General features: G+C 41.0%; 2 protein-coding genes across 6 annotated transcripts in view; both read right to left on the reverse strand.

Moving 5' to 3' along the window:
- The window catches only part of ITSN1 (intersectin 1), a 224493-nt gene that overhangs the window by 86936 nt on the left and 111272 nt on the right, over positions 1-26285 (reverse strand). For all 5 annotated transcript variants that reach the window (XM_084626735.1, XM_084626738.1, XM_084626736.1 and 2 more), the window contains 3 exons: positions 16333-16457; positions 7836-8059; positions 2396-2517 (listed from right to left, as the gene is read on the reverse strand). In XM_084626735.1, coding sequence (XP_084482861.1) covers positions 2396-2517; positions 7836-8059; positions 16333-16457 — 471 coding nt within the window. The remainder of the gene's footprint in view (positions 1-2395; positions 2518-7835; positions 8060-16332; positions 16458-26285) is intronic.
- Positions 5595-7826, reverse strand: LOC311519856 (myb/SANT-like DNA-binding domain-containing protein 7). Its single transcript, XM_084626851.1, has 2 exons — positions 6906-7826; positions 5595-6248 (listed from the first exon to the last, which is right to left on the reverse strand). The coding sequence occupies exons 1-2, from the start codon at positions 7420-7422 to the stop codon at positions 6184-6186; spliced, it is 582 nt and encodes a 193-aa protein (XP_084482977.1). The 5' UTR covers positions 7423-7826; the 3' UTR covers positions 5595-6183.

Raw genomic sequence — 26285 nt, forward strand, 5'->3', positions numbered from 1 at the left:
GGAGTTGGTGGGTAAGCTTCTGTGGCCTGTGTTGTGCAGAAGGTCAGACTAGATGATCATAATGGTCCCTTCTGACCCTAAAACCTATGATTCTAATCTTATCACATCACATCTACCACAATCCCTCCACTGCCAACAGGACAGCTATACAGTCCCTGAAATCTAACCACCAGTGATCAAACCAGCAGACAAAGGGGGTACCATCATAGTCCTCAACCATGATGTCTACATTGAGGCCAACCCACAACTCTCCGACACTATCAACTACAAAGAACTCAGACTACCCTACACCATAATTAACCCAGAAATTTAAGGATATCATCAAATTCTTCCCCAAACAACTCCAAGAGGAATTCTACAAACTCATCCCCTGTGAACCCTTTCTACATGCTTCCCAAGATATACAAACAAGGAAACCCAGGCAGATGCATCATATCTCGCCACAGTACTCTTACTGAAGTAATATTGGTACTCCGAGAAACCATCCTCAAATCACTCACAACACAAAGGGCCACCTTCCTCCGGGACACAACCGACTTCTTCCGCAAACTCTGCAACATTAACAACCTCCTTCAGAACACCAGCCTAGCCACCATGAATGTCACCTCCCTATACACCAACATCCCTCAATGACAGCATAGCTGCTTGCCTCAAATATTTACAAGACAATGGACAACCCTCAGATATGTATCCCAAACACACTGCCAAACTCATCCACTTCATCCTCACTCATAACAATTTTACATTCACCACCACCACATTTTGTCCAAACCATGGGAACAGCCATGGGTACTAATATGGCTCCCCAATATGCAAACCTCTTCTTTAAGATGACCCATGAATTTCTGGACAAATCCACCACAAAACCTGAAATACATTCATGATATTTTCATCCTCTGGATAGACGACAAACTCCCTCATAGATTTCTACCACAATTTCAACCACCACCAAATGTCCATTAAACTCCCTCTGGAACACTCCCGCACTAGCACCAACTTCCTGGACACCATGATCAGTTTCCAACAATGGAACCCTACGAACAACCACATACAAGAAACCCACAGATCACTATACCTATCTTCATAGAGCCAGTAACCACCCGAAACACACCAAGAAATCTAAAATCTACAGCTAGGCACTCAAACCACAGAATATGCTCTGAGGAGAAAGTCCAGGATATACACAATAATACATTCAAAACCGCCTTCACCAAACAAGGACGCTCCAGAGAAGTAGATCACATCATGGAACAGACCACCCAAACAGAACCTACTTCAAACACAGAAATAACTGCCCCTTCCCCCCCGTCCAGACTGTATAGCCCTACTTGTCACCTACCACCCCATACTGGAACCCATACAGGGTATTATCAAACAACTACATGGGAGCCCATCCTGAAAGAAATCTTTCCTGAACCCCCACTTCAAACCTCCAAACAAACCCCGCCACCCCCAAACTCTCCAAGCTCATCATCAGAAGTAAGCTCCCCACAGACTAGGACAAATGAAAGTGGCAACAGACCCTGCCAGAAAAACAGATGCAAAACCTGCAGACATATCTCCACTGCTACAATGATCAACACTCTCCACAATACACCTTTCAAGATCCCGGGGTTCTACACATACCTATCACAACATATTGTGTACCTCATCCAGTGCACTAAATGCTTCAACAGAAAATCTGTGGTTGAAACCAGACAGCCACTATACTCTCGAATGAATTCACAGAAAAATGATAAGACACAAAAATGCCACATCACCTGTGGTGAACACTTTTCACCAAGTGATCACTCTATATCTGACCTCTCAGTCTTCATCCTCAAATGAAACCTGCACAATACTTTCAAAAGATGGCCTGGGAGCTAGACACTAAAAATCATGGACTGAATAGAGACACTGGATTTATGGCTTACAACAACAATCTATAACCCACAAACAACAAACAACCCCCCTTTCCTCCCCATGCTTTAGAGGGGTGTTAACAGGCAATTTCTCCTTATAGTTAATCCACCTCCCTGGCAGTAGCTAAGTCAGTAGGAGAAGTTCCACACCCATGAGCAATATAGTTATACTGAAATAGGTCTGCAGCGTAGGACTGGCCTAAGTTTCCCAGACTTGAAGAAGAGCTCTGTGTAAGCTCGACAGCTTGTCTCTCTCACCAACAGAAGTTGGTCCAATAAAAGATATTACCTCACACACCTTGCTTCTCTCATTATTCTAACAGCAGAGATAATAAACGGTAGCACATACTGTACATTTCAGTCTTTATAACTTACTTGTAATACTTGTGGTATATGTAAATTCAAAGTTAGGTTGAATAAAATACTGGTATAAAAATAGAAGCAGAGATGTAAAACAAAGTACAGTTTTTCAAGCAACATCACACTCTTCTTACCATGACTATGTCACCAGGCTGAATAGTGATTTCATCATGGCTTCTGGCTTCAAAAGGATACAACGCTCGATAATATACTATTTTTACATCCTCCTGAGCTGAAATAGTTAGTGGAGCTTTTTCTATATAGAGAGGAAGAAAAATACATATTAAAAACTAAACAAAAATGTTTGTGAAACACTTTAGAAGAAGAGAGGTAAAAAAAATGAGAGGTAAAGTGTTAATTAATTATCACAATGCCCTGAGAGGCAGAGTAAGTACTATCCCCATTTTCCATAAGGGGAAATAAACAAATAATTAAACTTACATTTTATCTCTATTTTCTCCTTTAGCACCACCTATTTAAAATAATATGCTTTTGGCTTTTATGAAACACACAGCTATTTATATAGAAAATACCTGCATTTAAAACCATGTACAATGATTTTACAACTTTTCCTGTTTTGCTTTTAAGCATTGCACTGACATAATGGATTAACTTGATCAGTAAGTTCCTGGTATAGATGGTCATTATCCATATAGTGACCTTTTACAGACTCATTAAACCGCATCTGGCAAATACTATATGGCTGATGGATAACATCTAGTGTATTTATTCCCCCTTAACCGGTTTTAATTTTTTTTTCCCAAACAATTTGATTTTGTTTGTTTTTTTAAATTGTATAGGACTAGCTAGTTACATACTGCCTCTACTTTGAAGGAAATGTTATAGACTACCATACAAACTGTACATGGGGTGAAGGAAGTGATTTTTGAAATGCAGTTTCGCCTCTAAAAGGTGAAGCATGGCAACATTATTTTATCTCATTATTTTGAGAAATAATAGTTTGTTGGAGACCAGCTTACAGCTAAATTCTCTTCTCCAAGCTGCATGGTGCATCTCATCCAGTCCCCTTCACTCCCTATGTAACTTCTATTAAATTCCACACTTGTAGGGAGAGCAACAACACTCAGAAGAGATATGTGATGCAGAGTGGACAATGTAAACCTTAAACCATTTATTTAAACAAGATTAGTGACTTAGTTTCAATTCAGAATATACAACATATGGAATAAGAAGACAGGCTGTAAGGAGGAGGAGTCTATGGGTATGTCTACACTATGAAATTAGGTCAAATTTATAGAAGTTGATTTTTTAGAAAGTGATTTTATACAGTCGATTGTGTGTGTCCCCACGCTAATGCACTAAGTGCATTAAATTGGTGGAGTGAGTCCACAGTACCAAGGCGAGCGTCGACTTTCAGAGTGTTGCACTGTGGGTAGCTATCCCACAGTTACCGCAGTCTCTGCCACCCATTAGAATTCCAGGTTAAGCTTCCAATGCCTGTTGGGGCAAAAATATTGTCGCGGGTGGTTTTGGTTACATGTCGTCAATAGCCCCTCCCTCCGTGAAAGCAACAGCAGACAATCGTTTTGAGCCTTTTTTATGTGCGGGTGCCATACTGCTTTCAGCAGATGGTGCAGTAGGACTGCTAAATCGTCATCGTCATCCACTGCTTCCGCTGCCACTCTGCTCTTCGGATGCTATGAATCCACCTCGCAGGTCCTCTATATGACCGTCATCATCCAACGCTTCTGCTGGCACTCTGCTCTCCTGCTGGTCTCATTGGGCCGCTTCTGCTGCAAATCTGCTTGGCTGCTCGTCTCGCCATACTACGGCGAGCGTGCAGCCCGCTCAACTGTTGTGTCCTGGCAGCAGACAGTGCAGTAGGTCTGCAAAACTGGTCATCCAACCACCGCTTCCCCTGCAACTCTGCTCTCCTGCAGACGCCATACCATGGCAACCATGGAGCCTGCTCAGATCACCGCAGTAGTTATGAGCGTTGTAAACACCTTGTGCATTATCATGCAGTATATGCAGAACCAGAACCTGCAAAAGCATGCAAGGAGGCGATGGCAGAGTGGTGATGAGGACATGGACACATTTCTCTCAAAGCACAGGCCCCAGCAATTTGGCCATCCTGGTGGCAATGGGGCAGGCTCATGCTGTGGAACGCTGATTCTGGGCCCAGGAAACAAGCACAGAGTGGTGGGACCGCATTGTGTTGTGGGTCTGGGATGACTCCAAGTGGCTGCAAAACTTTCACATGCGTAAGGGCACTTTCATGGAACTTTGTGACTTGCTTTCCCCTGCCCTGAAGCGCAAGAATACCAAGATGAGAGCAGCCCGCACAGTTCACAAGCGAGTGGCAATAGCCCTCTGGAAGCTTGCAATGTCAGACAGCTACCGGTCAGTCGGGAATCAATTTGGAGTGAGCAAACCTACTGTGGGGGCTGCTGTGATCCAAGTAGCCAACACAATCACTGAGCTGCTGCTATCAAGGGTAGTGACTCTAGGAAATGTGCAGGTCATACTAGATGGCTTTGCTGCAATGGGATTCCCTAACTGTGGTGGGGGCGATAGACGGAACCATATCCCTATCTTGGGACTGGACCACCAAGACAGCCAGTACATAAACCAAAAGGGGTACTTTTCAATGGTGCTGCAAGCACTGGTGGATCACAAGGGACGTTTCACCAACATCAACGTGGGATGGCTGGGAAAGGTACATGACACTCGCATCTTCAGGAACGCTGGTCTGTATGAACAGCTGCAGCAAGGGACTTACTTTCCAGACCAGAAAATAACTGTTGGGGATGTTGAAATACCTATAGTTATCCTTGGGAACCCAGCCTACCCCTTAATGCCCTGGCTCATGAAGCCATACACAGGCACCCTGGACAGTAGTCAGGAGCTGTTCAACTACAGGCTGAGCAAGTGCAGAATGGTGGCAGAATGTGCATTTGGATGTTTAAAAGCGCGCTGGCGCAGTTTACTGACTCGCTCAGACCTCAGCGAAACCAATATTCGCATTGTTATTACTGCTTGCTGTGTGCTCCACAATCTCTGTGAGAGTAAGGGGGAGACGTTTATGGCGGGGTGGGAAGTTGAGGCAAATTGCCTGGCTGCTGATTACGAGCAGCCACACACCAGGGAGGTTAGAAGAGCACAGCAGGGCACACTGCACATCAGAGAAGCTTTGAAAACCAGTTTCATGGCTGACCAGGCTACGGTGTGACAGTTCTGTTTGTTTCTCCTTGATGAAAACCCACCTCCTTGGTTCACTCTGCTTCCCTGTAAGCCAACCGCCCTCCCCTCCCACCTTTGATCACCGCTTGCAGGGGCAATAAAGTCATTGTTGTTTCAAATTCATGCATTCTTTATTAATTCATCACACAAATAGGGAGATAACTGCCAAGGTAGCCCGGGAGGGTTGGGAGAGGACGGAAGCACCGGGTGGGTGGTGGATAAGGGGAGGAGGGAAGGACAAGGCCACACTGTACTTCAAAACTTATTGAATGCCAGCCTTCTGTTGCTTGGGCAGTCCTCTGGGGTGGAGTGGTTGAGTGCCCGAAGCCCTTCTGCCCCCACACCATGTTCTTGGGCGTCTGGGTGAGGAGGCTACAGAACTTGGAGGGGAGGGCGGTTGGTTACACAGGGGCTGCAGTGGCGGTCTGTGCCTTTCCTGCACCTCAACCATGTGCCAGAGCATATCAGTTTGATCCTCCAGTAGCCTCAGCATTGCATCCTGCCTCCTTTTATCATGCTGCTGCCACCCTTCCTCTTGATCCCGCCACCTCTCCTGTTGCTCCAGCCATCTATCCTCTCGCACATCCCTCCTGTCCTTGCATTCATTTTGTGCTTTCCTGGACTCTGCCATTGTCTGCCTCCATGCATTCTGCTGGGCTCTTTCAGGTTGGGTGGACTGCGTGAGCTCAGAGAACATTTCATCGTGAGTGTGGTTTTTTCATCTTCTTATCTGCGCTAGCCTCTGGGATGGAGATGCTAGTCGCAGCGTTGAAACATTTGCAGCTGCAGGAGGAAAAAAAGGGAGATTAAAATTGAAAAAAAGACACATTGGCCATTTAAAAGGAGGTGCTGATGTTTTCTGATTAACATGCAGCACAAACCCAACTAATCCTCCCCCATGCCCAATTCTCTGGGATGATCGCTTCACCCCTCCCCCCACCGTGTGGCTAACAGCAGGGATGATTTCTTTTCAGCCACAGGCAAACTGCCCAGCAGGAACGGCCACCTCTGATGTCCCCTTAATAAAATTCCCCTTTTTCAACCAGGTGACCTGGAATAATATCACTCTCCTGAGGATAATAGAGAGATAAAGAACGGATGTTGCTTGAAAGCCAGCAAGCATCGGGACAACATGCTGCCATGCTTTCTTATGCAATGATTCCAGACTACGTGCTACTGGCCTGCCACAGTAAAGTGTTCTACCATGGAGGATGCAATAAGGCTGCCCTCCCCAGAAACTTTTTGCAAAGGCTTCGGGAGTACCTCCAGGACAGCTTCATTGCGATGTCCCTGGAGGATTTCTGCCCCATCCCCAGACACGTTAACAGACTTTTCCAGTAGCTGTACTGGCCGCGAATGCATCCCAAATCTTCAGGGCAAACTAATTATTAAACACGCTTGCTTTTAAACCGTGCATTATATTTACAAAGGTACACTCACCAGAGGTGCCTTCTCCACCTTCGAGGAGCTCAGTTTGGGAGGGCATTGGCTCCAGGATGATAAACAGTTCCTGGCTGTCAGGGAGAACGGTTTCTCTACTTGCCTGGTGTGCGCTATCATCTTCCTCGTCTCCAAAATCCTCATCCCTGTTGCGTGAGACTCCCTTGCAGGAGTCCACGTACAGGTGTGGGGTAGTTGTAGGGGCACCCCCTAGAACTGCATGCAGCTCATCATACAAGTGGCATATCTGGTGCTCTGACCCCAAGTGGTTGTTTGCCTCTTGGGTTTTTTGGTAGGCTTGCCTGAGCTCCTTAAGTTTCACGCGGCACTGCTGCGGATCCCTGTGATAGCCTCTGTAATTCATGCCCTTGGAGATTTTTTCAAATATTTTGGCATTTCGTCTTTTGGAATGGAGTTCTGATAGCACGGATTCATCTCCCCATACAGCAATCAGATCCAGTACCTCCCATTTGATCCATGCTGGAGCTCTTTTGCGATTCTGGGTCTCCATGGTCATCTCTGCTGATGAGCTCTGTGTGGTCACACCACGGTGGCCAAACAGCAAATGAAATTCAAAAGTTTGGGGGGCTTTTTTTGTGTACCTGGCCAGTGCATCCGAGTTGAGAGTGCTGTCCAGAGCGGCCACAATGGAGCACTATGGGATTGCTCCTAGAGGCCAATACCATTGAATTGCGTCCACACTAACCCAAATTTGACCTGGCAATGTCGATTTCAGCACTAATCCCCTCGTTGGGGAGGAATACAGAAATCGATTTTAAGAGCCCATTAAGTTGACAAAAATGGCTTCGTTGTGTGGACGGGTGCAGGGTTAAATTGATCTAATGCTGCTAAATTCGACCTAAACTCGTAGTGTAGACCATGGCTATGCTTTAGCAGCTGTATGCAATAGATTTCCTTACTCTTCCGTACCTGCACTTGACCAGGGAGCCTGGATAGCTGGCTTGGCTAGCTCCTGATGTTGATGGAAAAGCTTATTCAGTTTATCTTGCATTTCCTGTTTGCCCTTATCGTCACTGTCTGTCTTCTTGATTATTTCTTCCCTTTTTGGCTTTTCATTTTCCTGAAGTTTTTTTTGCCGTTCTTCCTCCTGTTGCACTCGATCAAACCACTGTTTATCCCTTTCCTGGATTCGTCTGTCAATTACAATTTTTTTAAAGCAGACAAAGGGAAGTAAACATAATATTTAGTTTTCCTTATGAATATGTGATTCATGTTATTAGCTTACATATTTCCCATCATCATTAATAGAACTATCAAGAACACCCATCCCACAGAATCTCCTTACTGATGAAAAATCCCAGAAGACATGACATTTTGAAAACCCTGCCAGTAGAGTCAGCATCAAATGAGGAAGAGCCATGCTAGTGACTCTCAGCCAACTAAGAGAAGACTACAAAAAACTAAATTTAACAGAAATCAGAGTAATTGCCCAAAAAAATATCTAGCACCAAGATACTATAACAATTTGACAGGTAAGGTTGCAACTCAGTTCTTAATATAACCCTATATTTTCAGCCATGCATATGAAATCTGTGGGTTTACAATCGGAGTTCTGCAGAAGCACCTCTAAGAGGCAAACAGTGAAATAATGAGAGTACCAAGGACTCCTGAATGGTAAATCGTTCACTAATTTTGTGCTAGAGTTGTCTGCAAGCAGCGAAAAAAAAAATTAACACCTTGGTCTTGCAGCAATCTTGGAGATCTAGAACTGTTAGCGTTCACCCTCTCAAACTTGGCTAAGATATTTCTTTAAAAATATAGAGTCACAGTCATTACTGTGAAGTTATCCATTTAAATCTACCTAGTAATCAGATGTGAATATGTTAACATGTAATCTGTCTTGAGCTGGTATTACTATGAGAATCATGTTTCGCATTCCCTGACTATGTTGCAAATTCAACAATATTTTATATTTTATTTCTGTAGTTTTGCACAGTTCTATTAATAAAATCCACAGAAAATCATTCTAAGAGTGACAAACTGTAGAAAAAATTCACATAATTCGTTTGAAGATATAAAAATCCTTGAAGTGTTAGAGCTTAAATTTAGGCACTTCAGGTTTTAAAGTGATTATGTTGGATCATATTAAAGAAGTTCTGTATTAAAATCACAAATGAGTTTGATTCCCCAGAGTTTAAATTCCAGGGTATTACTAATTAAGAGGTCTCTTGGTTTTTGGTACTGTTTCTCTCCCTCTATGTGTGAAACTTGCAAGCTGCTAATTGTGTTAGCACATTCTAAGACAGTCTATTCTCAAAGCAATTCACAGAGAGAGAGAGACTCAAAGCAATACTCTAACAACAGAAACAGCACCCAGAGACTCCCGCCCTTTTGTTGTATTAACAATTGTGATTAAAATAGAGATAGAGGATGTATGTGGATGGATGCTTGGTGTGGATAATAACTGAATGATCAGGGAGGTGCCAGCCTAAGAATCCAGTGTCCATCGGCTGAAGAAGGCGTCAAGTGGAAATAACCAGAGGACCCCCCCCGGAGGGCAGACTGGAATCCACCCAAGAGCCTCAAGAATGGGAGAACCAAAGAACAAGATAACATCTTGGAGCCGTCAGGAATGCGCTATCTGCTGATTGATTCAGCAACAGCATGATGAAGCAATTCCCATAGACTGGCACAGGAAGAAATTCCTATAAAAATAGACTCTAAAAAGTGAGAACTTTGGGGTCTGATTCTGCAAACCAACTTCCAGGAGCATCAGATGAGCATCTGACAAGGCCCTGCTCCCTCCTCATGTCCAGGCCACCTGGCCAGTGGCTTGGCATGAGCAACTCTAAGGCTGGTAACTATGATAACAACCTTGCAGAACCTGTGTGTGTGGGTGTGTATGTGTTTGTATGAATGAATGTGAGAATAAATATGAGATTGAATGGAATGTTATAGCTATAACTAACTGCTTACTATGATTCTTTCTGTATTCACAATAAATGTGGTATTTTGCCTTTTTCCCTTTAATAAGATCCTGCTGGTTTTTATTTTATTGGTATAACAACAATACTGCAAAGTAAGCCATCTTATATCTGCTCAGGAAATGTAAGGCTATATTTTTGTGTTTCAAAATACTTATACCTAAACAAGACAGGTCAACTGAACAAACCTTTTTGATATACTAAATTTCCTGAAGACAGTTTTGTTACAAGAGCAAGTCTGCCAACCCTCCAGGAATTAAAGATTAATTTTAATTAAAGATGATGTCATGTGATCAATGGCTCCCTGTCTAGTTGGCAGCTGGTGTCAAGTGGAGTGCCCCAGGGGTCGGTCCTGGGGCCGGTTTTGTTCAATATCTTCATAAATGATCTGGAGGATGGTGTGGATTGCACTCTCAGCAAATTTGCGGATGATACTAAATTGGGAGGAGTGGTAGATACGCTGGAGGGCAGGGATAGGATACAGAGGGACCTAGACAAATTGGAGGATTGGGCCAAAAGAAATCTGATGAGGTTCAATAAGGATAAGTGCAGGGTCCTGCACTTAGGACGGAAGAACCCAATGCACAGCTACAGACTAGGGACCGAATGGCTAGGCAGCAGTTCTGCGGAAAAGGACCTAGGGGTGATAGTGGACGAGAAGCTGGATATGAGTCAGCAGTGTGCCCTTGTTGCCAAGAAGACCAATGGCATTTTGGGATGTATAAGTAGGGGCATAGCGAGCAGATCGAGGGACGTGATCGTCCCCCTCTATTCGACATTGGTGAGGCCTCATCTGGAGTACTGTGTCCAGTTTTGGGCCCCACACTACAAGAAGGATGTGGATAAATTGGAAAGAGTCCAGCGAAGGGCAACAAAAATGATTAGGGGTCTGGAACACATGCTTATGAGCAGAGGCTGAGGGAACTGGGATTGTTTAGTCTGCAGAAGAGAAGAATGAGGGGGGATTTGATAGCTGCTTTCAACTACCTGAGAGGTGGTTCCAGAGAGGATGGTTCTAGACTATTCTCGGTGGTGGAAGAGGACAGGACAAGGAGTAATGGTCTCAAGTTGCAGTGGGGGAGGTTTAGGTTGGATATTAGGAAAAACTTTTTCACTAGGAGGGTGGTGAAACACTGGAATGCGTTGCCTAGGGAGGTGGTGGAATCTCTTTCCTTAGACGTTTTTAAGGTCAGGCTTGACAAAGCCCTGGCTGGGATGATTTAATTGGGGATGGGTCCTGCTTTTGAGCAGGGGGTTGGACTAGATGACCTCCTGAGGTCCCTTCCAACCCTGATATTCTATGATTCTATGATGAAACCTTCAGGAATACGTTCAACCAAAATTGGAAACCCTATACTGTTGGATCATATTAAAGAAGTTCTGTATTAAAATCACAAATGAGTTTGGTTCCCCAGAGTTTAAATTCCAGGGTATTACTAATTAAGAGGTCTCTTGGTTTTTGGTACTGTTTCTCTCCCTCTATGTATGAAACTTGCAAGCTGCTAATTGTGTTAGCACATTCTAAGACAGAGTCTGTTCTCAAAGCAATTCACAGAGAGAGAGACTCAAAGCAATACTCTAACAACAGAAACAGCACCCAGAGACTCCCCACCCTTTTGTTGTATTAACCATTGTGATTAAAATAGAGATAGAGGATGTATGTGGATGGATGCTTGGTGTGGATAATAACTGAATGATCAGGGAGGTGCCAGCCTAAGAATCCAGTGTCCATCGGCTGAAGAAGGCGTCAAGTGGAAATAACCAGAGGACCCCACCCGGAGGGCAGACTGGAATCCACCCAACAGCCTCAAGAATGGGAGAACCAAAGAACAAGATAACATCTTGGAGCCGTCAGGAATGTGCTATCTGCTGATTGATTCAGCAACAGCATGATGAAGCAATTCCCATAGACTGGCATAGGAAGAAATTCCTATAAAAATAGACTCTAAAAAGTGAGAACTTTGGGGGTCTGATTCTGCAAACCAACTTCCAGGAGCATCAGATGAGCATCTGACAAGGCCCTGCTCCCTCCTCATGTCCAGGCCACCTGGCCAGTGGCTTGGCATGAGCAACTCTAAGGCTGGTAACTATGATAACAACCTTGCAGAACCTGTGTGTGTGGGTGTGTATGTGTGTGTGTTTGTATGAATGAATGTGTGAATAAATATGAGATTGAATGGAATGTTATAGCTATAACTAACTGCTTACTATGATTCTTTCTGTATTCACAATAAATGTGGTATTTTGCCTTTTTCCCTTTAATAAGATCCTGCTGGTTTTTATTTTATTGGTACAACAATACAAGAGTCTGGATTTGTGCCTTTAAAACTGCTTCTCTCTCAACATGCGCGCCTTTCCTGCATTGCACTAGGCAGCCTAGAGGACAGAACATTCAGAATGATTATTGCTTTAAATCAGCATGATCGTTTCTCTTTTTCACTACCCCTCTCCCCAACACACACACACACACACACACCCCTGTATAGAACATTAGCTTTGCGGGGCTTCACAATGCAGGAGCCATGAAAGAGAACTAGCCAATCAGTCATGCTCATCCTCTCTCACTAGCAGACATTTACCAATCCCTACTCAGACTCAAACTAGCCAAGAGAACAGATTAGCACCCTGGTAAGGGTGCTAAAGGGGCAGCAAGTGGAAACTGCTATATTCCTGTTCTGCCTATTGCCTAGATGTTCCTCCTTTCCTTTCCTTGCACTTTATAGATCAGCCTTGCACACGTCATAAAAATTGAGCATCCCAGGCACGAATTCTACCAGCCCATCCTTTGCAAAGATGGATTAAAACTAAAACAGACACTGAACCTAATGACACTCTGTCTGCCAAAAAAAATATTTCCCTCAGAGTATAAAAACAGAATTTTGCAAGACTATGACATACACACGTTACCTCTGACATTTTGCTCTTCTGGCAATTTCATGCTTGCTTTCTGGAATCACTGATAGTTGCTGATGACAGGTTTGTCATTTATGGACTTGGCCTTTTGTATAGCACACCATTTTGTTTAATTAAGAGGACTGCGATATTTACACCAGAGTCCTGGCAACACAGTTAAATTTGCAAGTGGTCAAGAGTTACCTTCCAAGCCAACTGAAGACTGGGTTGCTGCCTAACCAGCACAGCCACCATCATGTTCTGATTCGACTTGAATCAACAAGAATATTTTATCTTTCTGTGCAAGGTATGAAGCTACTCACCAAAACAGTTTGTGCAGGACAGCAGGCTGTGTTTAGGCCTCAATACTGGCAGTAGTATTAGACTGCTTGGGATAGCAGAAGAGTTATATAATACCAGCATCAATACATTGTTAGGAATAAGGTATAAGACCAACAATAGTAAAAGGAAATACTGTTTCTCCAGCTTACAAATACTGCCAGGGCTTTCTGGCTTCCAGTTATGTCATTTAACTTCACATAGTAAAGCTGCAGCCCTTTCAGCCATTTGTTTCAAATATTAGTCTGTGTATCCTCGTTAGTGAGTGCTCTTGCAAAACATTTAGAGTCTATTATTCAGAAGTCTTGCTATAATACTATTAGACTGCGCTATATAGAAACATTCAGGGAAAATCTTCTCTAGACAGCATGATGCAGCATTTAATGGTGTTAAGTGTACTTAGTTTGTTCAAAGAGGGTTCTATATGGTTTATATTGTAATCATTGATAGTAAATACTGCTTTAGCTAGAAAGTTGTGAGTTTTTAATTATGTTTTTTAGTACAGTGGTTAAGACTCACCACTCAAAATCAAGTTTGATATAACTGATGGGGATGGGACCAGCAGAGGATAATGGCTTTATAGAGGAGCTGCATGATTCACCCCCCTGGTGGGCATTAAAGGTCTAACTGTTAGCAGAACCAATGCACTTCTGCTCCATGTGGGGAAGACAAGGCGAAAGGGATATGAAGAGACTGGGAAGATGCTTCCTGCAGCAAAACATGCAATGCAGTTTGACACAGACCTTGCATAGAAGCATAGAAGCTGTTGGAGCTCTGTTGCTTATGAAAAAATGATTCTTCCCGTACCCTAGCCTCACAGATTTTTCTAGTGCGCAACTGGGTTACTCTGGGATTTGGCCCTTAAATCAGGAATTAACAAGTGAAAACAGACTTTAGCTATTTTCTCTTCTCTCCCCAACACCACATCTCCACTTTAGGAAGGTTCCCGTCCCAAAACTAGGGCCATTTCTGAATCATATTACTCAAATACTTTTCTTCTCCTGCACAATCCCCTAAGGCTATGTCCACATAGCAAAGAAAAAACCGTGACTGGCCCATGCCAGCTGAGTCAGGCTCACAGGGCCCAGGCTGCAGGGCTGTTCCATTGCTGTGTAGACCTCTAAGTTCCCAAGCTCTGGGACCCTCTCACCTTGCAGGTGCTGTTCTAGACTCCTCTGCTAAAGAAACAGAACTGAGTTATTTGTGCTATGCTCAGTGCATAGTTGTCATCATTTCAAATAAAGTCAAAACAAGTTAATATAAACTTGGGGTTATGGCTCCTAGGCCCTCATTCATCCAAAGGTTGGGTGGACATGCTGAGGAATTGTAAGTTATTCTTTCTCTGATTTAACTATAAATGCAGAGTAAACTGAAAGTTAGCAAACTACTCAAAACCCCATCCTTTTCCCACAACAGTACAAAGATGTAGGATGTCTCCTGCTAGCTACAATAAAAGCAGCAAACACTCCCACTATCCTATGGTATGTAGATGTCTCTCCTAGCTTCTTTCTCTCTTCCATTTATTTACTTTTCTCACCTATTCTCTAGCCCATTCTATCTACATTCCATTCTTTTCTCTCACTTGTATATTTGTCATCTTTTCTCTTCCATTGAAAGGCAGCAGGAGATTAAACTGGGAGATTTAAAATATTATCAAGAGACAAATCAGTTATTTTCTATTTACTTGTTATTTTGAGCTTTCAGAAAACTTTAGGGGGCAATGTTAAGGTTGGTGGTGGTAAAAGACAGGTGGCACAAGCGAATGATTAATGATTATGTAACTGGGGAATCAGATGGAACCCTAAACTGTTTGTCTCCAGACATACCCGTTAGAACTGCATGGGGCCTAGAATTTCCATCTTCTGGAAAATTTTGCATTTCCAAAAAAATTCTCTCTGAATCAGAAAAAGTTGGATATGCAATATTTTCTTGGGAGGGACTTTTTAAAAAAACATTTCAGAAGAACCAACATGGAATTTTTCAACATTTTCTGGTCCCAGCTCTCCAGGCTCCAAAGTTTGGAACGACAATTCCCAAGTTCTGAGCCAGGCTGACTGCCAGGGAAGCAGGGAGCCTGGGTTGGCAAGAAACCAGGCACACCAGGCAAAATGTGTCAGTTCCATTGAATCAGCATTTTCTGACAGAAAACTGTTCTGTTGGAAAATTTTCAACCAGCTCTAGTACTAATGTTAGAGATTTTAAAGCAATGTAGAACATTATGTAAATAATTTGAGGCTTTTAACTGGACTCCATTAACACACTTCCAATTTTAACAATTTTTTCAAAAGTCTTTTGTTTGCAAATATGGTTTTCAGCGAGATCCTGTTTTTTACTGAATTTTTCTAATTGGGTTGAGTGGGGAAGAAGGAACATAGTTAAGTGACTTGCCCCAGGATGCTCAGACAGTCTGATGGCCCTGATTACAATTTAAGGCCTTTCTAGCTAACTCCCAGTCCTCTGTTCTAAACACTTGACTAACAGCTTTTGTTTAGATCAAGAGTTTAATACTCCCACAGTGTGTGTGTGATTGGTTTCAAAAGAACGTTGAAAACAAAATTCAAAATAGCTAAAACAGCTGTATCATATTAAAATTTTCTACTGTGTTTTAATGAAACTTCTCCCTTATGGAAGAGAGCTGCTGGCTAGTCTTCATACCATATACATGGAAAAAAATTATTCTTAAAACAAAAATATTCCTTGTTCAGTATTTAAGTCTTGTGTGTAATAAAAAATGTGTAAGTTACATCATCAGAAAAATTCAATGCATAGAAGCATATCAAACCCTTTTTTTTTTATTTTTCCCTAAGACTCCCAAACAGCATGGTCATTAAAAAAAAAAGAATCTGTGGACTGGAGAAGCATTTCAGTTAACAAACAAAACCAGTCTAGTTTCTTTGCCAAATTCTCATCTCCACGCATTACTGCTGGTTGAGAGTTCTAGGAAGAACCAACAGCAAGGGTGTGGTTATACATGCATAAGAGTTTGTCTCCACATTAGGCTTTGGACTCAATGATGCAAGGCTTTCCCCCTTTCAAGTGCAGTCTCCTTTTGGGCTGAAACAAAAATCTTGGCTAAGGACCTGAGTTCTCCCCATTTCATAGAGCTGCCAACATACTGATGAGGCTCAGTAAATAACTGAGTTTAGATTAAATTCTCAGGAACAGGAAGTTTATCTTACTTGTATGTGAAACACTATGCACACCTATGACTCTAAATAAAATTTGTATTTAGCATAAACTAAAACTGTTACCTTTGGGTTTCTTTTTGCTTTTCCAGTTCTACTGTCTTCCTCTCTTGCTCCTTCTGTTTCAACCTCTCAACTTCTAAGTTCTTTTGCTTCTGAAGCTGCTGCTTGTTATGCATCTCTCTCAGCTCCTACAGCAACCAATAAATATACTGCATATAATAATGTACTACATATCAGTATCACAACAAATGGCTCCACATTTCTCATTGTTAAGGACCCAAAACCTTCTTAAATATTATTACCCAAATTTTTGAAAATCATGTAACTGGCAACAGGCCAGACATTTTTACAGGTTGCCATGATTTAGCCCTCAAAGTGATAATGCTGACATTTTATTGTTTACACCATAGATTCTTTAGTTTCCATTCCTTGCTATAGTAATTGGATTTTTCATTAAGTTACAGAATCTTGTTTAAATACAGCTATATAAGTGAGGTTGAATAAACATGAAATTTTGTCTCTGATATGTAGGGCCATAAATGTGTAAAATGAGACATCAGAATGGTCATTCCTCAATATATAGAGAACTGTTATTTCCTTCATTCATAAGGTGATAATCAATATATTAATTTAAAAAGTGAATCAGGCAGCAAGAACACATCTTCACAAAAGGCTGGAAATCTCTGCTCAGGCTTTTAATATTTACGATTTATCTGGCAGTTATCTAAAGTATGGCTCACAGAGCTTTCCAAACATTTATTCTCTCTCCACTTTTAGTCATATTCTCAGAGGTGATAAAGAGTTCAAAGAGACTGACTTGTTTCTTAAATGCTGTTGTAAATGGCTAAAGGATTTTCTTCATAAATAAATATTCTTTATCTTGATGGTGGCCTTATTTTTATTAATAAATTATTAGCAGCTTTGCTAAATTTATCAGATTTCTTACCTTCTTATGACAATTTTTTTAAAATTAACTCCTGAATTGTTCTTACAAATATTGGCAACTATTTTCCAATGTATAGGTTTCAGTTTGAGATTCATAGGGTATTTCATTGCCATATAAACTGCTGAAGCATTTTCAAGATTATTTTCTCTCCAAAAAAATGGAATATTTCAAGCAGTGTTTTCAGAGCTGAATTCAGGCACTGAAACAGATAGGCTTGGCAGAATTTGATTTTTATATTTATTTTAAAATTATTTTGACTGATAACACTGACATTTATTTTTAAGGGTTTTGTTATTTTTATCAGTTTAAATTTTCCCACTTGAGGGAAATTATGGGGAGTTCAGACAATTATTTAATGACAGACACAGATTCAAAAAGTTAAAGCTTTATACCTGTTAAAACACAAATTGTATGTTTTGACATGTGACGCTGATAAAGTAAATTCCCTTACTTTCAATTCAAATTCTCAAGCAGCATTTTTCTTTCTTTGCCCATCTGTAAATTGTGATCATCAATGGAAATATTTATTTCAGTAGTTGGTGTGCGTATGGTGAAATCAACATTTACCAATAAGATCTAATCCTTTCAAGCCTAGAAAGAGGAATATTAATTTGCACAAATTTGATTATTTGGATGAAAAGAACTGCTTGAAGTGTTTGGGTTATAATGAATGAATGCAGTGTGTTTAAAATAATAAAAAGTCAGTACTAACATGAACAGAAATTATATTATGAACATCTTTGTACAACACCTAACTTTGAGGTCTGATCATCTTGTCAGTGTTTCTTTAACTAGTTGTAAGAACTGGGAATGTCTTTATGCAAACACATTTGAGAATTGTCTCTCCCCTTGAAAATTAGTTGCACATCTTTAAATAATCACTTCCAGTTTATGAAGAAAAATCTACTGTAGTCTTCACGTATATAAAAATAAGCATAAACTATTCAGCTTCTATGGCAGGGAACTCTGAACTTTATATATATCCTAATAATTTCCATGTCTTAGTGAAACATATTGAAACTTGCACCAGACCAAATAGGTTTATATTTCTTATACACTTTCAGTCCTAAGAGATAAAGGATAAACTTGTAACATGTGCTCTCCCAGGTATTATTCATATACTGGGCCACTTAATCTTTGCTTTTGTCAGAATTTCACAAACTAAGTTTTTTCCCAAATAAATCTTTCACGTAAGGTGTTTAATTTTCTCACATTTGGACCTTGTATATTAACAGAACTGGAAAGTGTATAAAAGCAGTAAAAATGACAGCTGAACTCTGACAAGTCAGAAGCGATTCGGCAAGCAGCAATGGAAAAGAAAATGAGCAGGTTACTTTGCAACATCATTAGTGACTTCTCACCTACAGCTTAAAAACACCTAAATAGATGTGACAGTCATTCATTAATTTTCCATTCCCTTTTAAGTCTGCAAAGAATGTTTTTTGATTGAAAACACCTGTATGTCACTGAAACAAGTACATACATTAATCCATAACTGCAATCACACAGCAGAGCAGGCTGGGCTAGATTTTAAAAGAGGTATCAAAATAACTAGATTGTGATAAACAGTAGCAAGTGTCATTTGCAAGATGCTACAAAGCTCATGATACATCTGTGAAACTAAGAAGAAAGTTAAAATGAATATAATGACCTGGCTCTCAGTTTAATTTTATTTTTTATCCTCATATATTACAACTTTAATGAAACAACCCACAGAGTAAAAGTGGACAGTTTGGGCAAAACAATACTGTGCGGATGCTATTATTTAGAAATAAAGTGGGCCAAAATTTTGAATGTTTGGTTTGCTAGAATTTTCGACATTTCAAAAAGCTTCCCACGAGATGGAGATTCCATAAAATTTTCACTATAGAAATAGACACGTGGTGTTTTTGAAACAAAATATGCCCCCCAAGATCCAGAAGCTGCAGAATGAAATTGACATGATTTTTGTCAATTTCAATGCTGCCCACCACTGAACAACAGTGAAACTGAGGAGAATCACATCCATTTTAGTTAGCTGTTTCCAGAACTTCCTGGGTAGCTGCCTCATCAGGCTGCAGGAGACACCCCCCAGTGCAGCTGTTCAAGAGCCACATATTCTGAAAGCCTGGGCTCCCCAGAGCCAACCAAGAGATGGCTGGAAACCAGGCAGGTTTCCATCTGAACCCTGCCTGCGGTTCACTGAAAGGTCGCCAAACCTACTATGTTTCTGTGAAACATTTCAGATTCAACTAATCAGCATTTTCTGACAAAACACTTCCGTTGGAAAATTCTCCACCAGCTCTACATAGAAAGTCACAGTGAACCTTAAAGGCTAACTGAAGTCTAGGATAGGCATTACAGAACATACAACAGGCTTAATTCTAAAGTGATCTGGGGATTTGGGAAATTTTTCAAGTCCTGCACATGCACACATAGCTAGAAGCACTCGTGTACAGCACAATTTTTTTTGTGGGGGGCAGAAGGAGGATTTGAAAGGAGAAAAGCATTGGACAGTGAGAGCCAAGGGGAGCAAGGGACCTTGTACAGCTTAGTAGAGGAAGAGGGCACTTGAAGCTGGAGGTAGTGTCTCACCTTACGGAACTAACTCACCTATTTAATTTTGCAGTTTACAGTATTCTGCAGCGTTAAGGATTCTACCTTTGTTCCAAACTAACTTATTTTCTGTAACCACAGAGAAAGTTCTCTCTTTATGCACACCCATAATTTCCATTAGCATCAAGATATTATGCCTGTATGAAGCCGAACTATATTGAACATAATTCACATAAACATTAGCAGTAATGGGATTTATAAACATTCATCAAGAGGGAAATACAGATTATAGAGGTCAGCCATGGATAAGAACAGTTATCTGATTTGTAATCAGCTCCAAAATTCATGCATTTGTAATGTCAATAAAGCCACTTCACCCCCATATCACTATGCCATTCCACTAAATACATAATTTTATTCTGCTCCATTGTATTTAGAGTTTTTTAACCACTGGTCTAGGTTTTTCCAGGTGAACAAGCTGCTGCTGCTGTCATTTCAAGTGTGGATAGGGACTTTGGCATGCTCAGTTTAGTTACGTGTGGGAGCTGCTTTCAGCTAAGAACTCCCTTGATGCACCTCTTCCCTTTCTTGCCCCGCCCCCTCTTCCCTCACTTACACTTGTTTGGTAAGTGGCTCAATTTCAAAGTTGCAGTTTAAGTCTTGGCTTATCAGTCCTGAGCTAACATCTCTACTGCTACTGAACAGAGGACTTAGAAAGTGGAATGGCTTTACAGTGGCAGCTTTGAAGATCATCTGTTACTAGAAAAAGAACACGAGTACTTGTGGCACCTTAGAGACTAACAAATTTTATTTGAGCATAAGCTTTATTTTATGCTCAAGTAAATTTGTTAGTCTCTAAGGTGCCACAAGCACTCCTGTTCTTTTTGTGGATACAGACTAACACGGCTGCTACTCTGAAATCTGTTACTAGTTACAATACTTTTGGCTAGCTATTAAGAACACAGCAGCATTCCAAGTGCCCCTTTTCCTCATCCTCACTTGATTTCTTTATTCCAACAATTCTCTTCTTTGATCTTAAGTAGTTATAAAACAGGACTAAGTCATTAGGCCAAGAAGTGGAACTAAAATCCTTGGAGCATTAAAGCTATCAAACTTTAAAAACCCACAAGAACAAAAAAAAATTAAAGAAGATAAAGCCCAACTATTTGCACTAAGGCTAATTTATTTTAACAGACATTTAAAACAGAACGAGAGCCATTTAGCCATCCAAAGGCTTCAGAAAGAGTTCTAGTCTAATTTAGAGAGAGTTTCTATTTAGTAATTTATTTTTAAAAGTTCACCAAGTTATGAAATCCATAAAGGAGTACAGACCTGATCTTGCAAGAACTCTTTGCACTGAACTCCCATTCACATCAGTTGGAGCTCTGATTGAATCAAAATTGCAGGACTGCATACTGTAGAACCTCAGAGTTACAAACACCTGGGAAATGGAGGTTGTTTGTAACTCTGAAATGTTCGTAACTCTGAACAAAATGTTATGGTTGTTCTTTCAAAAGTTTACCACTGAACATTGACTTTATACAGTTTTGAAACTTTACTATGCAGAAGAAAAATGCTGCTTTTAACCACTGTAATTTAATTAAAACAAGTACAGAAACAGTTTCCTTACCAAAAAGAAAAGGAGTATTTGTGGCACCTTAGAGACTAACCAATTTATTTGAGCATAAGCTTTCATGAGCTACAGCTCACTTCATTGGATGCTTATGCTCAAATAAATTGGCTAGTCTCTAAGGTGCCACAAGTACTCCTTTTCTTTTTGCGAATACAGACTAACACGGCTGCTACTCTGAAACCAGTTTCCTTACCGTGTCCAATCTTTTTAAAAATCTTTCCCTATATTTTTCTAGTAGTTTACATTTAACATATTACTGTACTGTACTTGATTATTTTTTGGTGTGTCTGCTGCTGCCTGATTGCATACTTCCGATTCCAAATTGGGTATGTGGTTGACTGGTCAGTTCATAACTCTGGTGTTCATAATTCTGAGGTTCTACTGTATTTTTTTTTAAAAACATATATAGGCTTACCTTACAACGAAGCTAATTTTATAACAACTAAGCACATTTTAGAAGAAGAGTTGAAAACCATTGCCACCTTTATCTGCTAAGACCAGAATTGGGTGCTTTCACTACAAGAGTGATGTCTCCATTCCAGTTTGAAGAATCTGAGTAGGTGTCAGCCAGGTCAGTAACTGCTGCAGCAAAAATAGAGCCCCTAGTGTTTGATGTCTGGTCCCAACAGGTAAAGAATTTCTGTTCACTGTTCTAAATAAAAAAATAAATTTTATCTTCTTTTATAGCTATACATTTGGTTATGTAGGATCTCCAGTTTTTAAAATGTAAAAAAATTTTAAAGGCATTTAAATTCACCATTTTCTTTTCCCCAAGCTGGCACACTAGTTCTATATTTTGCTGAGCAAAAAATTTTGAATATGAGGTATGTAAGCAACCTTAACAAGCAACATACCCAATAAAATTGTGTATCCAGTAGTGAATGGTAATTTACAACTGTTATCTGAAGATAAAACTATAATTAAGAAAAGGACTTATTTGCCTTCTTGCATCAGCTCTAATGAAATGGGAATTAAATGACCAGGATTTACATTTTATGTATTGTACTGTCTTGCTTGGCATGACATTTAAAAAAAAAAATCAGCATCTCCCACAATACTATATAAGATACCAACTAAACAAAATACCACTCCATTTCAACAGTCAGGTGAATGAAACTCTGCTAAATATACAGCTAAAAAATACAGTCTTTTTATAAAAAGATAGGTAACTACAAGTCGTAAGTTAGAAAGCTATACATTTGTTGAGATATTCATAACTTTAAGAGTCCATATTTCATCCACCTTTCGTGGTGTTTGCAAGATTACCAATGTGTTATCCAAAAGGTGCAAGTAGACACGGTTTAAAAATAAGCAACTAAATCACAGATATACATAAATATTTTGAAAAATTAGAGCACTGTCAAAGTTGCAAATCTAAACCGTCAAGAAGTATAACAGCAAAGATTCTGATAACATTAAGACACTCACAAGGTATTTCGGAAAACTAGGCAGACTATTAAGTATACGTAGGACAGTGAGTACATAATGTTGGCAAGTAAAGTTGCCATGGAAGCCTTAAACTATTGCATTTCTTGTTTTAGGGCCAAATCTTGCCTTCCCACAGAGAGGCAAGAGGATGCCCAGGAAATTTCCAAGGATTACCCTGTGAAGCTTCCACCAAATCTTGCCCTTGAGGGGAAAGGATCAAGGGCCGTGTGGAGCAGACAGAGGTGGAGCATCCCAGCCCTCTAGATCCAAGGGGAAGGCAACCTCTAGTCCAGTGGTGGGCAACCTGCAGCCACATGTGGCTGTCAAGGTTCCTCCCCCACTCTGAACTCTGGGGTACAGATGTGGGGACCTGCATGAAAGACCTCCTAAGCTTATCTTTACCAGCTTAGGTCAAAACTTCCCCAAGGTACAAAATATTCCACCCGTTGTCCTTGGACTGGCCGCTACCACCACCAAACTAATACTGGTTACTGGGGAAGAGCTGTTTGGACGCGTCCTTCCCCCCAAAATACTTCCCAAAACCTTGCACCCCACTTCCTGGACAAGGTTTGGTAAAAGCCTCACCAATTTGCCTAGGTGACTACAGACCCAGACCCTTGGATCTTAAGAACAATGAACAATCCTCCCAACACTTGCACCCCCCCTTTCCTGGGAAATGTTGGATAAAAAGCCTCACCAATTTGCATAGGTGACCACAGACCCAAACCCTTGGATCTGAGAACAATGAAAAAGCATTCAGTTTTCTTACAAGAAGACTTAATAAAAATAGAAGAAAATAGAAATAAAGAAATCCCCCTGTAAAATCAGGATGGTAGATATCTTACAGGGTAATTAGATTCAAAAACATAGAGAACCCCTCTAGGCAAAACCTTAAGTTACAAAAAGATACACAGACAGAAATAGTTATTCTATTCAGCACAATTCTTTTCTCAGCCATTTAAAGAAATCATAATCTAACACATACCTAGCTAGATTACTTACTAAAAGTTCTAAGACTCCATTCCTGGTCTATCCCCGGCAGAAACCAGCATATAGACAGACACACAGACCCTTTGTTTCTCTCCCTCCTCCCAGCTTTTGAAAGTATCTTGTCTCCTCATTGGTCATTTTGGTCAGGTGCCAGCGAGGTTACCTTTAGCTTCTTAACCCTTTACAGGTGAGAGGAGCTTTCCCCTGGCCAGGAGGGATTTCAAAGGGGTTTACCCTTCCCTTTATATTTATGACAGTGGTCCACCAGGGTAATCCACTGGAGGTCTGCGAGACAGTTTGTTTACATTGACCGTCTGCAGGAACGGCTGCCCGCAGCTCCCAGTGGCCGCAGTTTGCCGTTCCTGGCCAATGGGAGCTGTGGGAAGCGACGCGGGCCGCAGGTTGCCCACCACTCCTCTAGTCCCACTACTCACTGAGGGGCTCTCCCACCCCATCCCATGAAGCATCAACACTCCTGAAGCAGCTGTGCTATCCTCAACAGAAACATTCCCCCTCCCTTATGCCCCATATCAGCAGCTAGGAAAAAACTACCATCTAATGAAGATGAATTTTTTAACAGCCTCTTGTATAATACCCAGCATCACAAAATGCAGTGCTCTATATGAATAGACTATGTATGATGCAGCATAAGTGTTTCTGTTTAAAGTTTCTTAACACAATGGTCGAAACAAGGAGATTCATTGTTTTAAAATGTTGAAATGTTATACTCACTAGTACCCTGTACTGGTTGTAAGTGAAGGCACACAAGAAATACTACTTTTTATCTAGGCAATAAGTAAAGATTAGATTGAAATTCAAATTTGGATCTAAACTTTTAAGATTTTGTTCTAGAACTTCTTATTAAATACTAACTTAAACACTGCACACTCATCTGTTTATGGGAAAGCAAAGCACATATCCCTCCCTTTGGGGGGAGGGACAGCTCAGTGGTTTGAGCATTGGCCTGCTAAACACAGGGTTGTGAGTTCAATCCTTGAGGGGGCCATTTAGGGATCTGGGGCAAAAATTGGGGACTGGTCCTGCTTTGAGCAGGGGGTTGGACTAGATGACCTCCTAAGGTCCCTTCCAACCCTGATATTCTATGATTCTATGATAACTGGAGGTGGTTCTTAGATTGAGATGGATGAATACTGCCTGTCTAGGACATGGAGACCTTTAGAAAGAAGTCTAAGTAGTTGATGCAGCCCAGGAGAACTGCCAGGCACTGCAGCATTGCATCTTCCATTGCCACTGATTGGAAGAAAGAAATGCTCAAATATAAACAGTCATTCATATGCAACACTTGTCCAGTACACATTGACTAGACCAGGACCAAAAACAAATGGAATATTACACAAAGACAGACTTTTTTCAAGAACATTGTTTTAGTTGTGTGCCACATTTTTTCTGGCACTGAGAGTAATATATCAGGAATGTACGCCTATTTTAAAATCAGTTGGCTACACTAATTTACTGGCTTTCACCTCTTGTATTAACACACATGCTAAATATGTGAATCTCCAGTGTTATCGAAATTAATATTTGCAGCCAAAAATTGATTTTTTAAAAAAACGGATCTATCTTACAGGGTTTCTAAATGATTGTGGCCTTTGTGAAAGTGAGGGTTTGTATATAAACAACGTATATGCACAAACTGTATTACACAAAAAGAGTAACATAATAAGCCTTCCTTAACCCAGAACTCTTTTACACTTCTATGCAAAAGAGTGGATCCAGGTAGACCTATATCATACCCAAACATATATTTAAACTAGATAGAACAGACTAGACTAGGCCAGGCCAAGATTTTCAAAATGGGGTACCTAAAGTTAGGCTCCCAAATCCATATTGAGGCATCAAATAGGTGGCCTGATTTTCAACCATGCTACACATATAGCAGCTCCCACTGACTTCATGATTCTTATTCCATAACACACTCCCGGAAATAATATATAGCATTAGCCACTGTCAGTCTCTTGTTACTGCACTTCAAATCTGCTCTACAAGTAATGAATGGGCACTAGGACAGTGGTTCTCAACCAGGGGTGTGCACACCCCCAGGCATATGCACAGGTCTTCCAGGAAGTACTCAACTCATCTATATCAGTGTCTCTCAGTCTAGAGGTTGCAGCCCCCGGGGGGGGGGGGGCGGGGAAGGTGTGTGTGTCACTGGACAGGTTTAGGGGGATCGCAAGAACGGGGGCATCATTAAAGGGTGGCAAGCAGGGCAATTTCCCAAGCCACAGGGAGCCCGGCAAAGCTAAATTACATGCTTCGGGTCTGCTGCCTGGGGTTCAGGCTTCAGACAAGGCTAACAAGTGTAAAACAGGGTCAAGTATCACACTGAAATAAATACTGTACTTGCATATTCCAATTGATGTATTTTATAATTATATGGTAAAAACAAAAAAGTAAGCGGTTTTTCAGTAATAGTGGGCTGTGACACTTTTGTATTTTTAGGTCTGATTTTGTAAGCAAGTAGTT

This window comes from Lepidochelys olivacea, assembly GCF_965140295.1.
Source record: "Lepidochelys olivacea isolate rLepOli2 genome assembly, chromosome: 1".
Classification (NCBI taxonomy): Eukaryota; Metazoa; Chordata; order Testudines; family Cheloniidae; genus Lepidochelys; species Lepidochelys olivacea.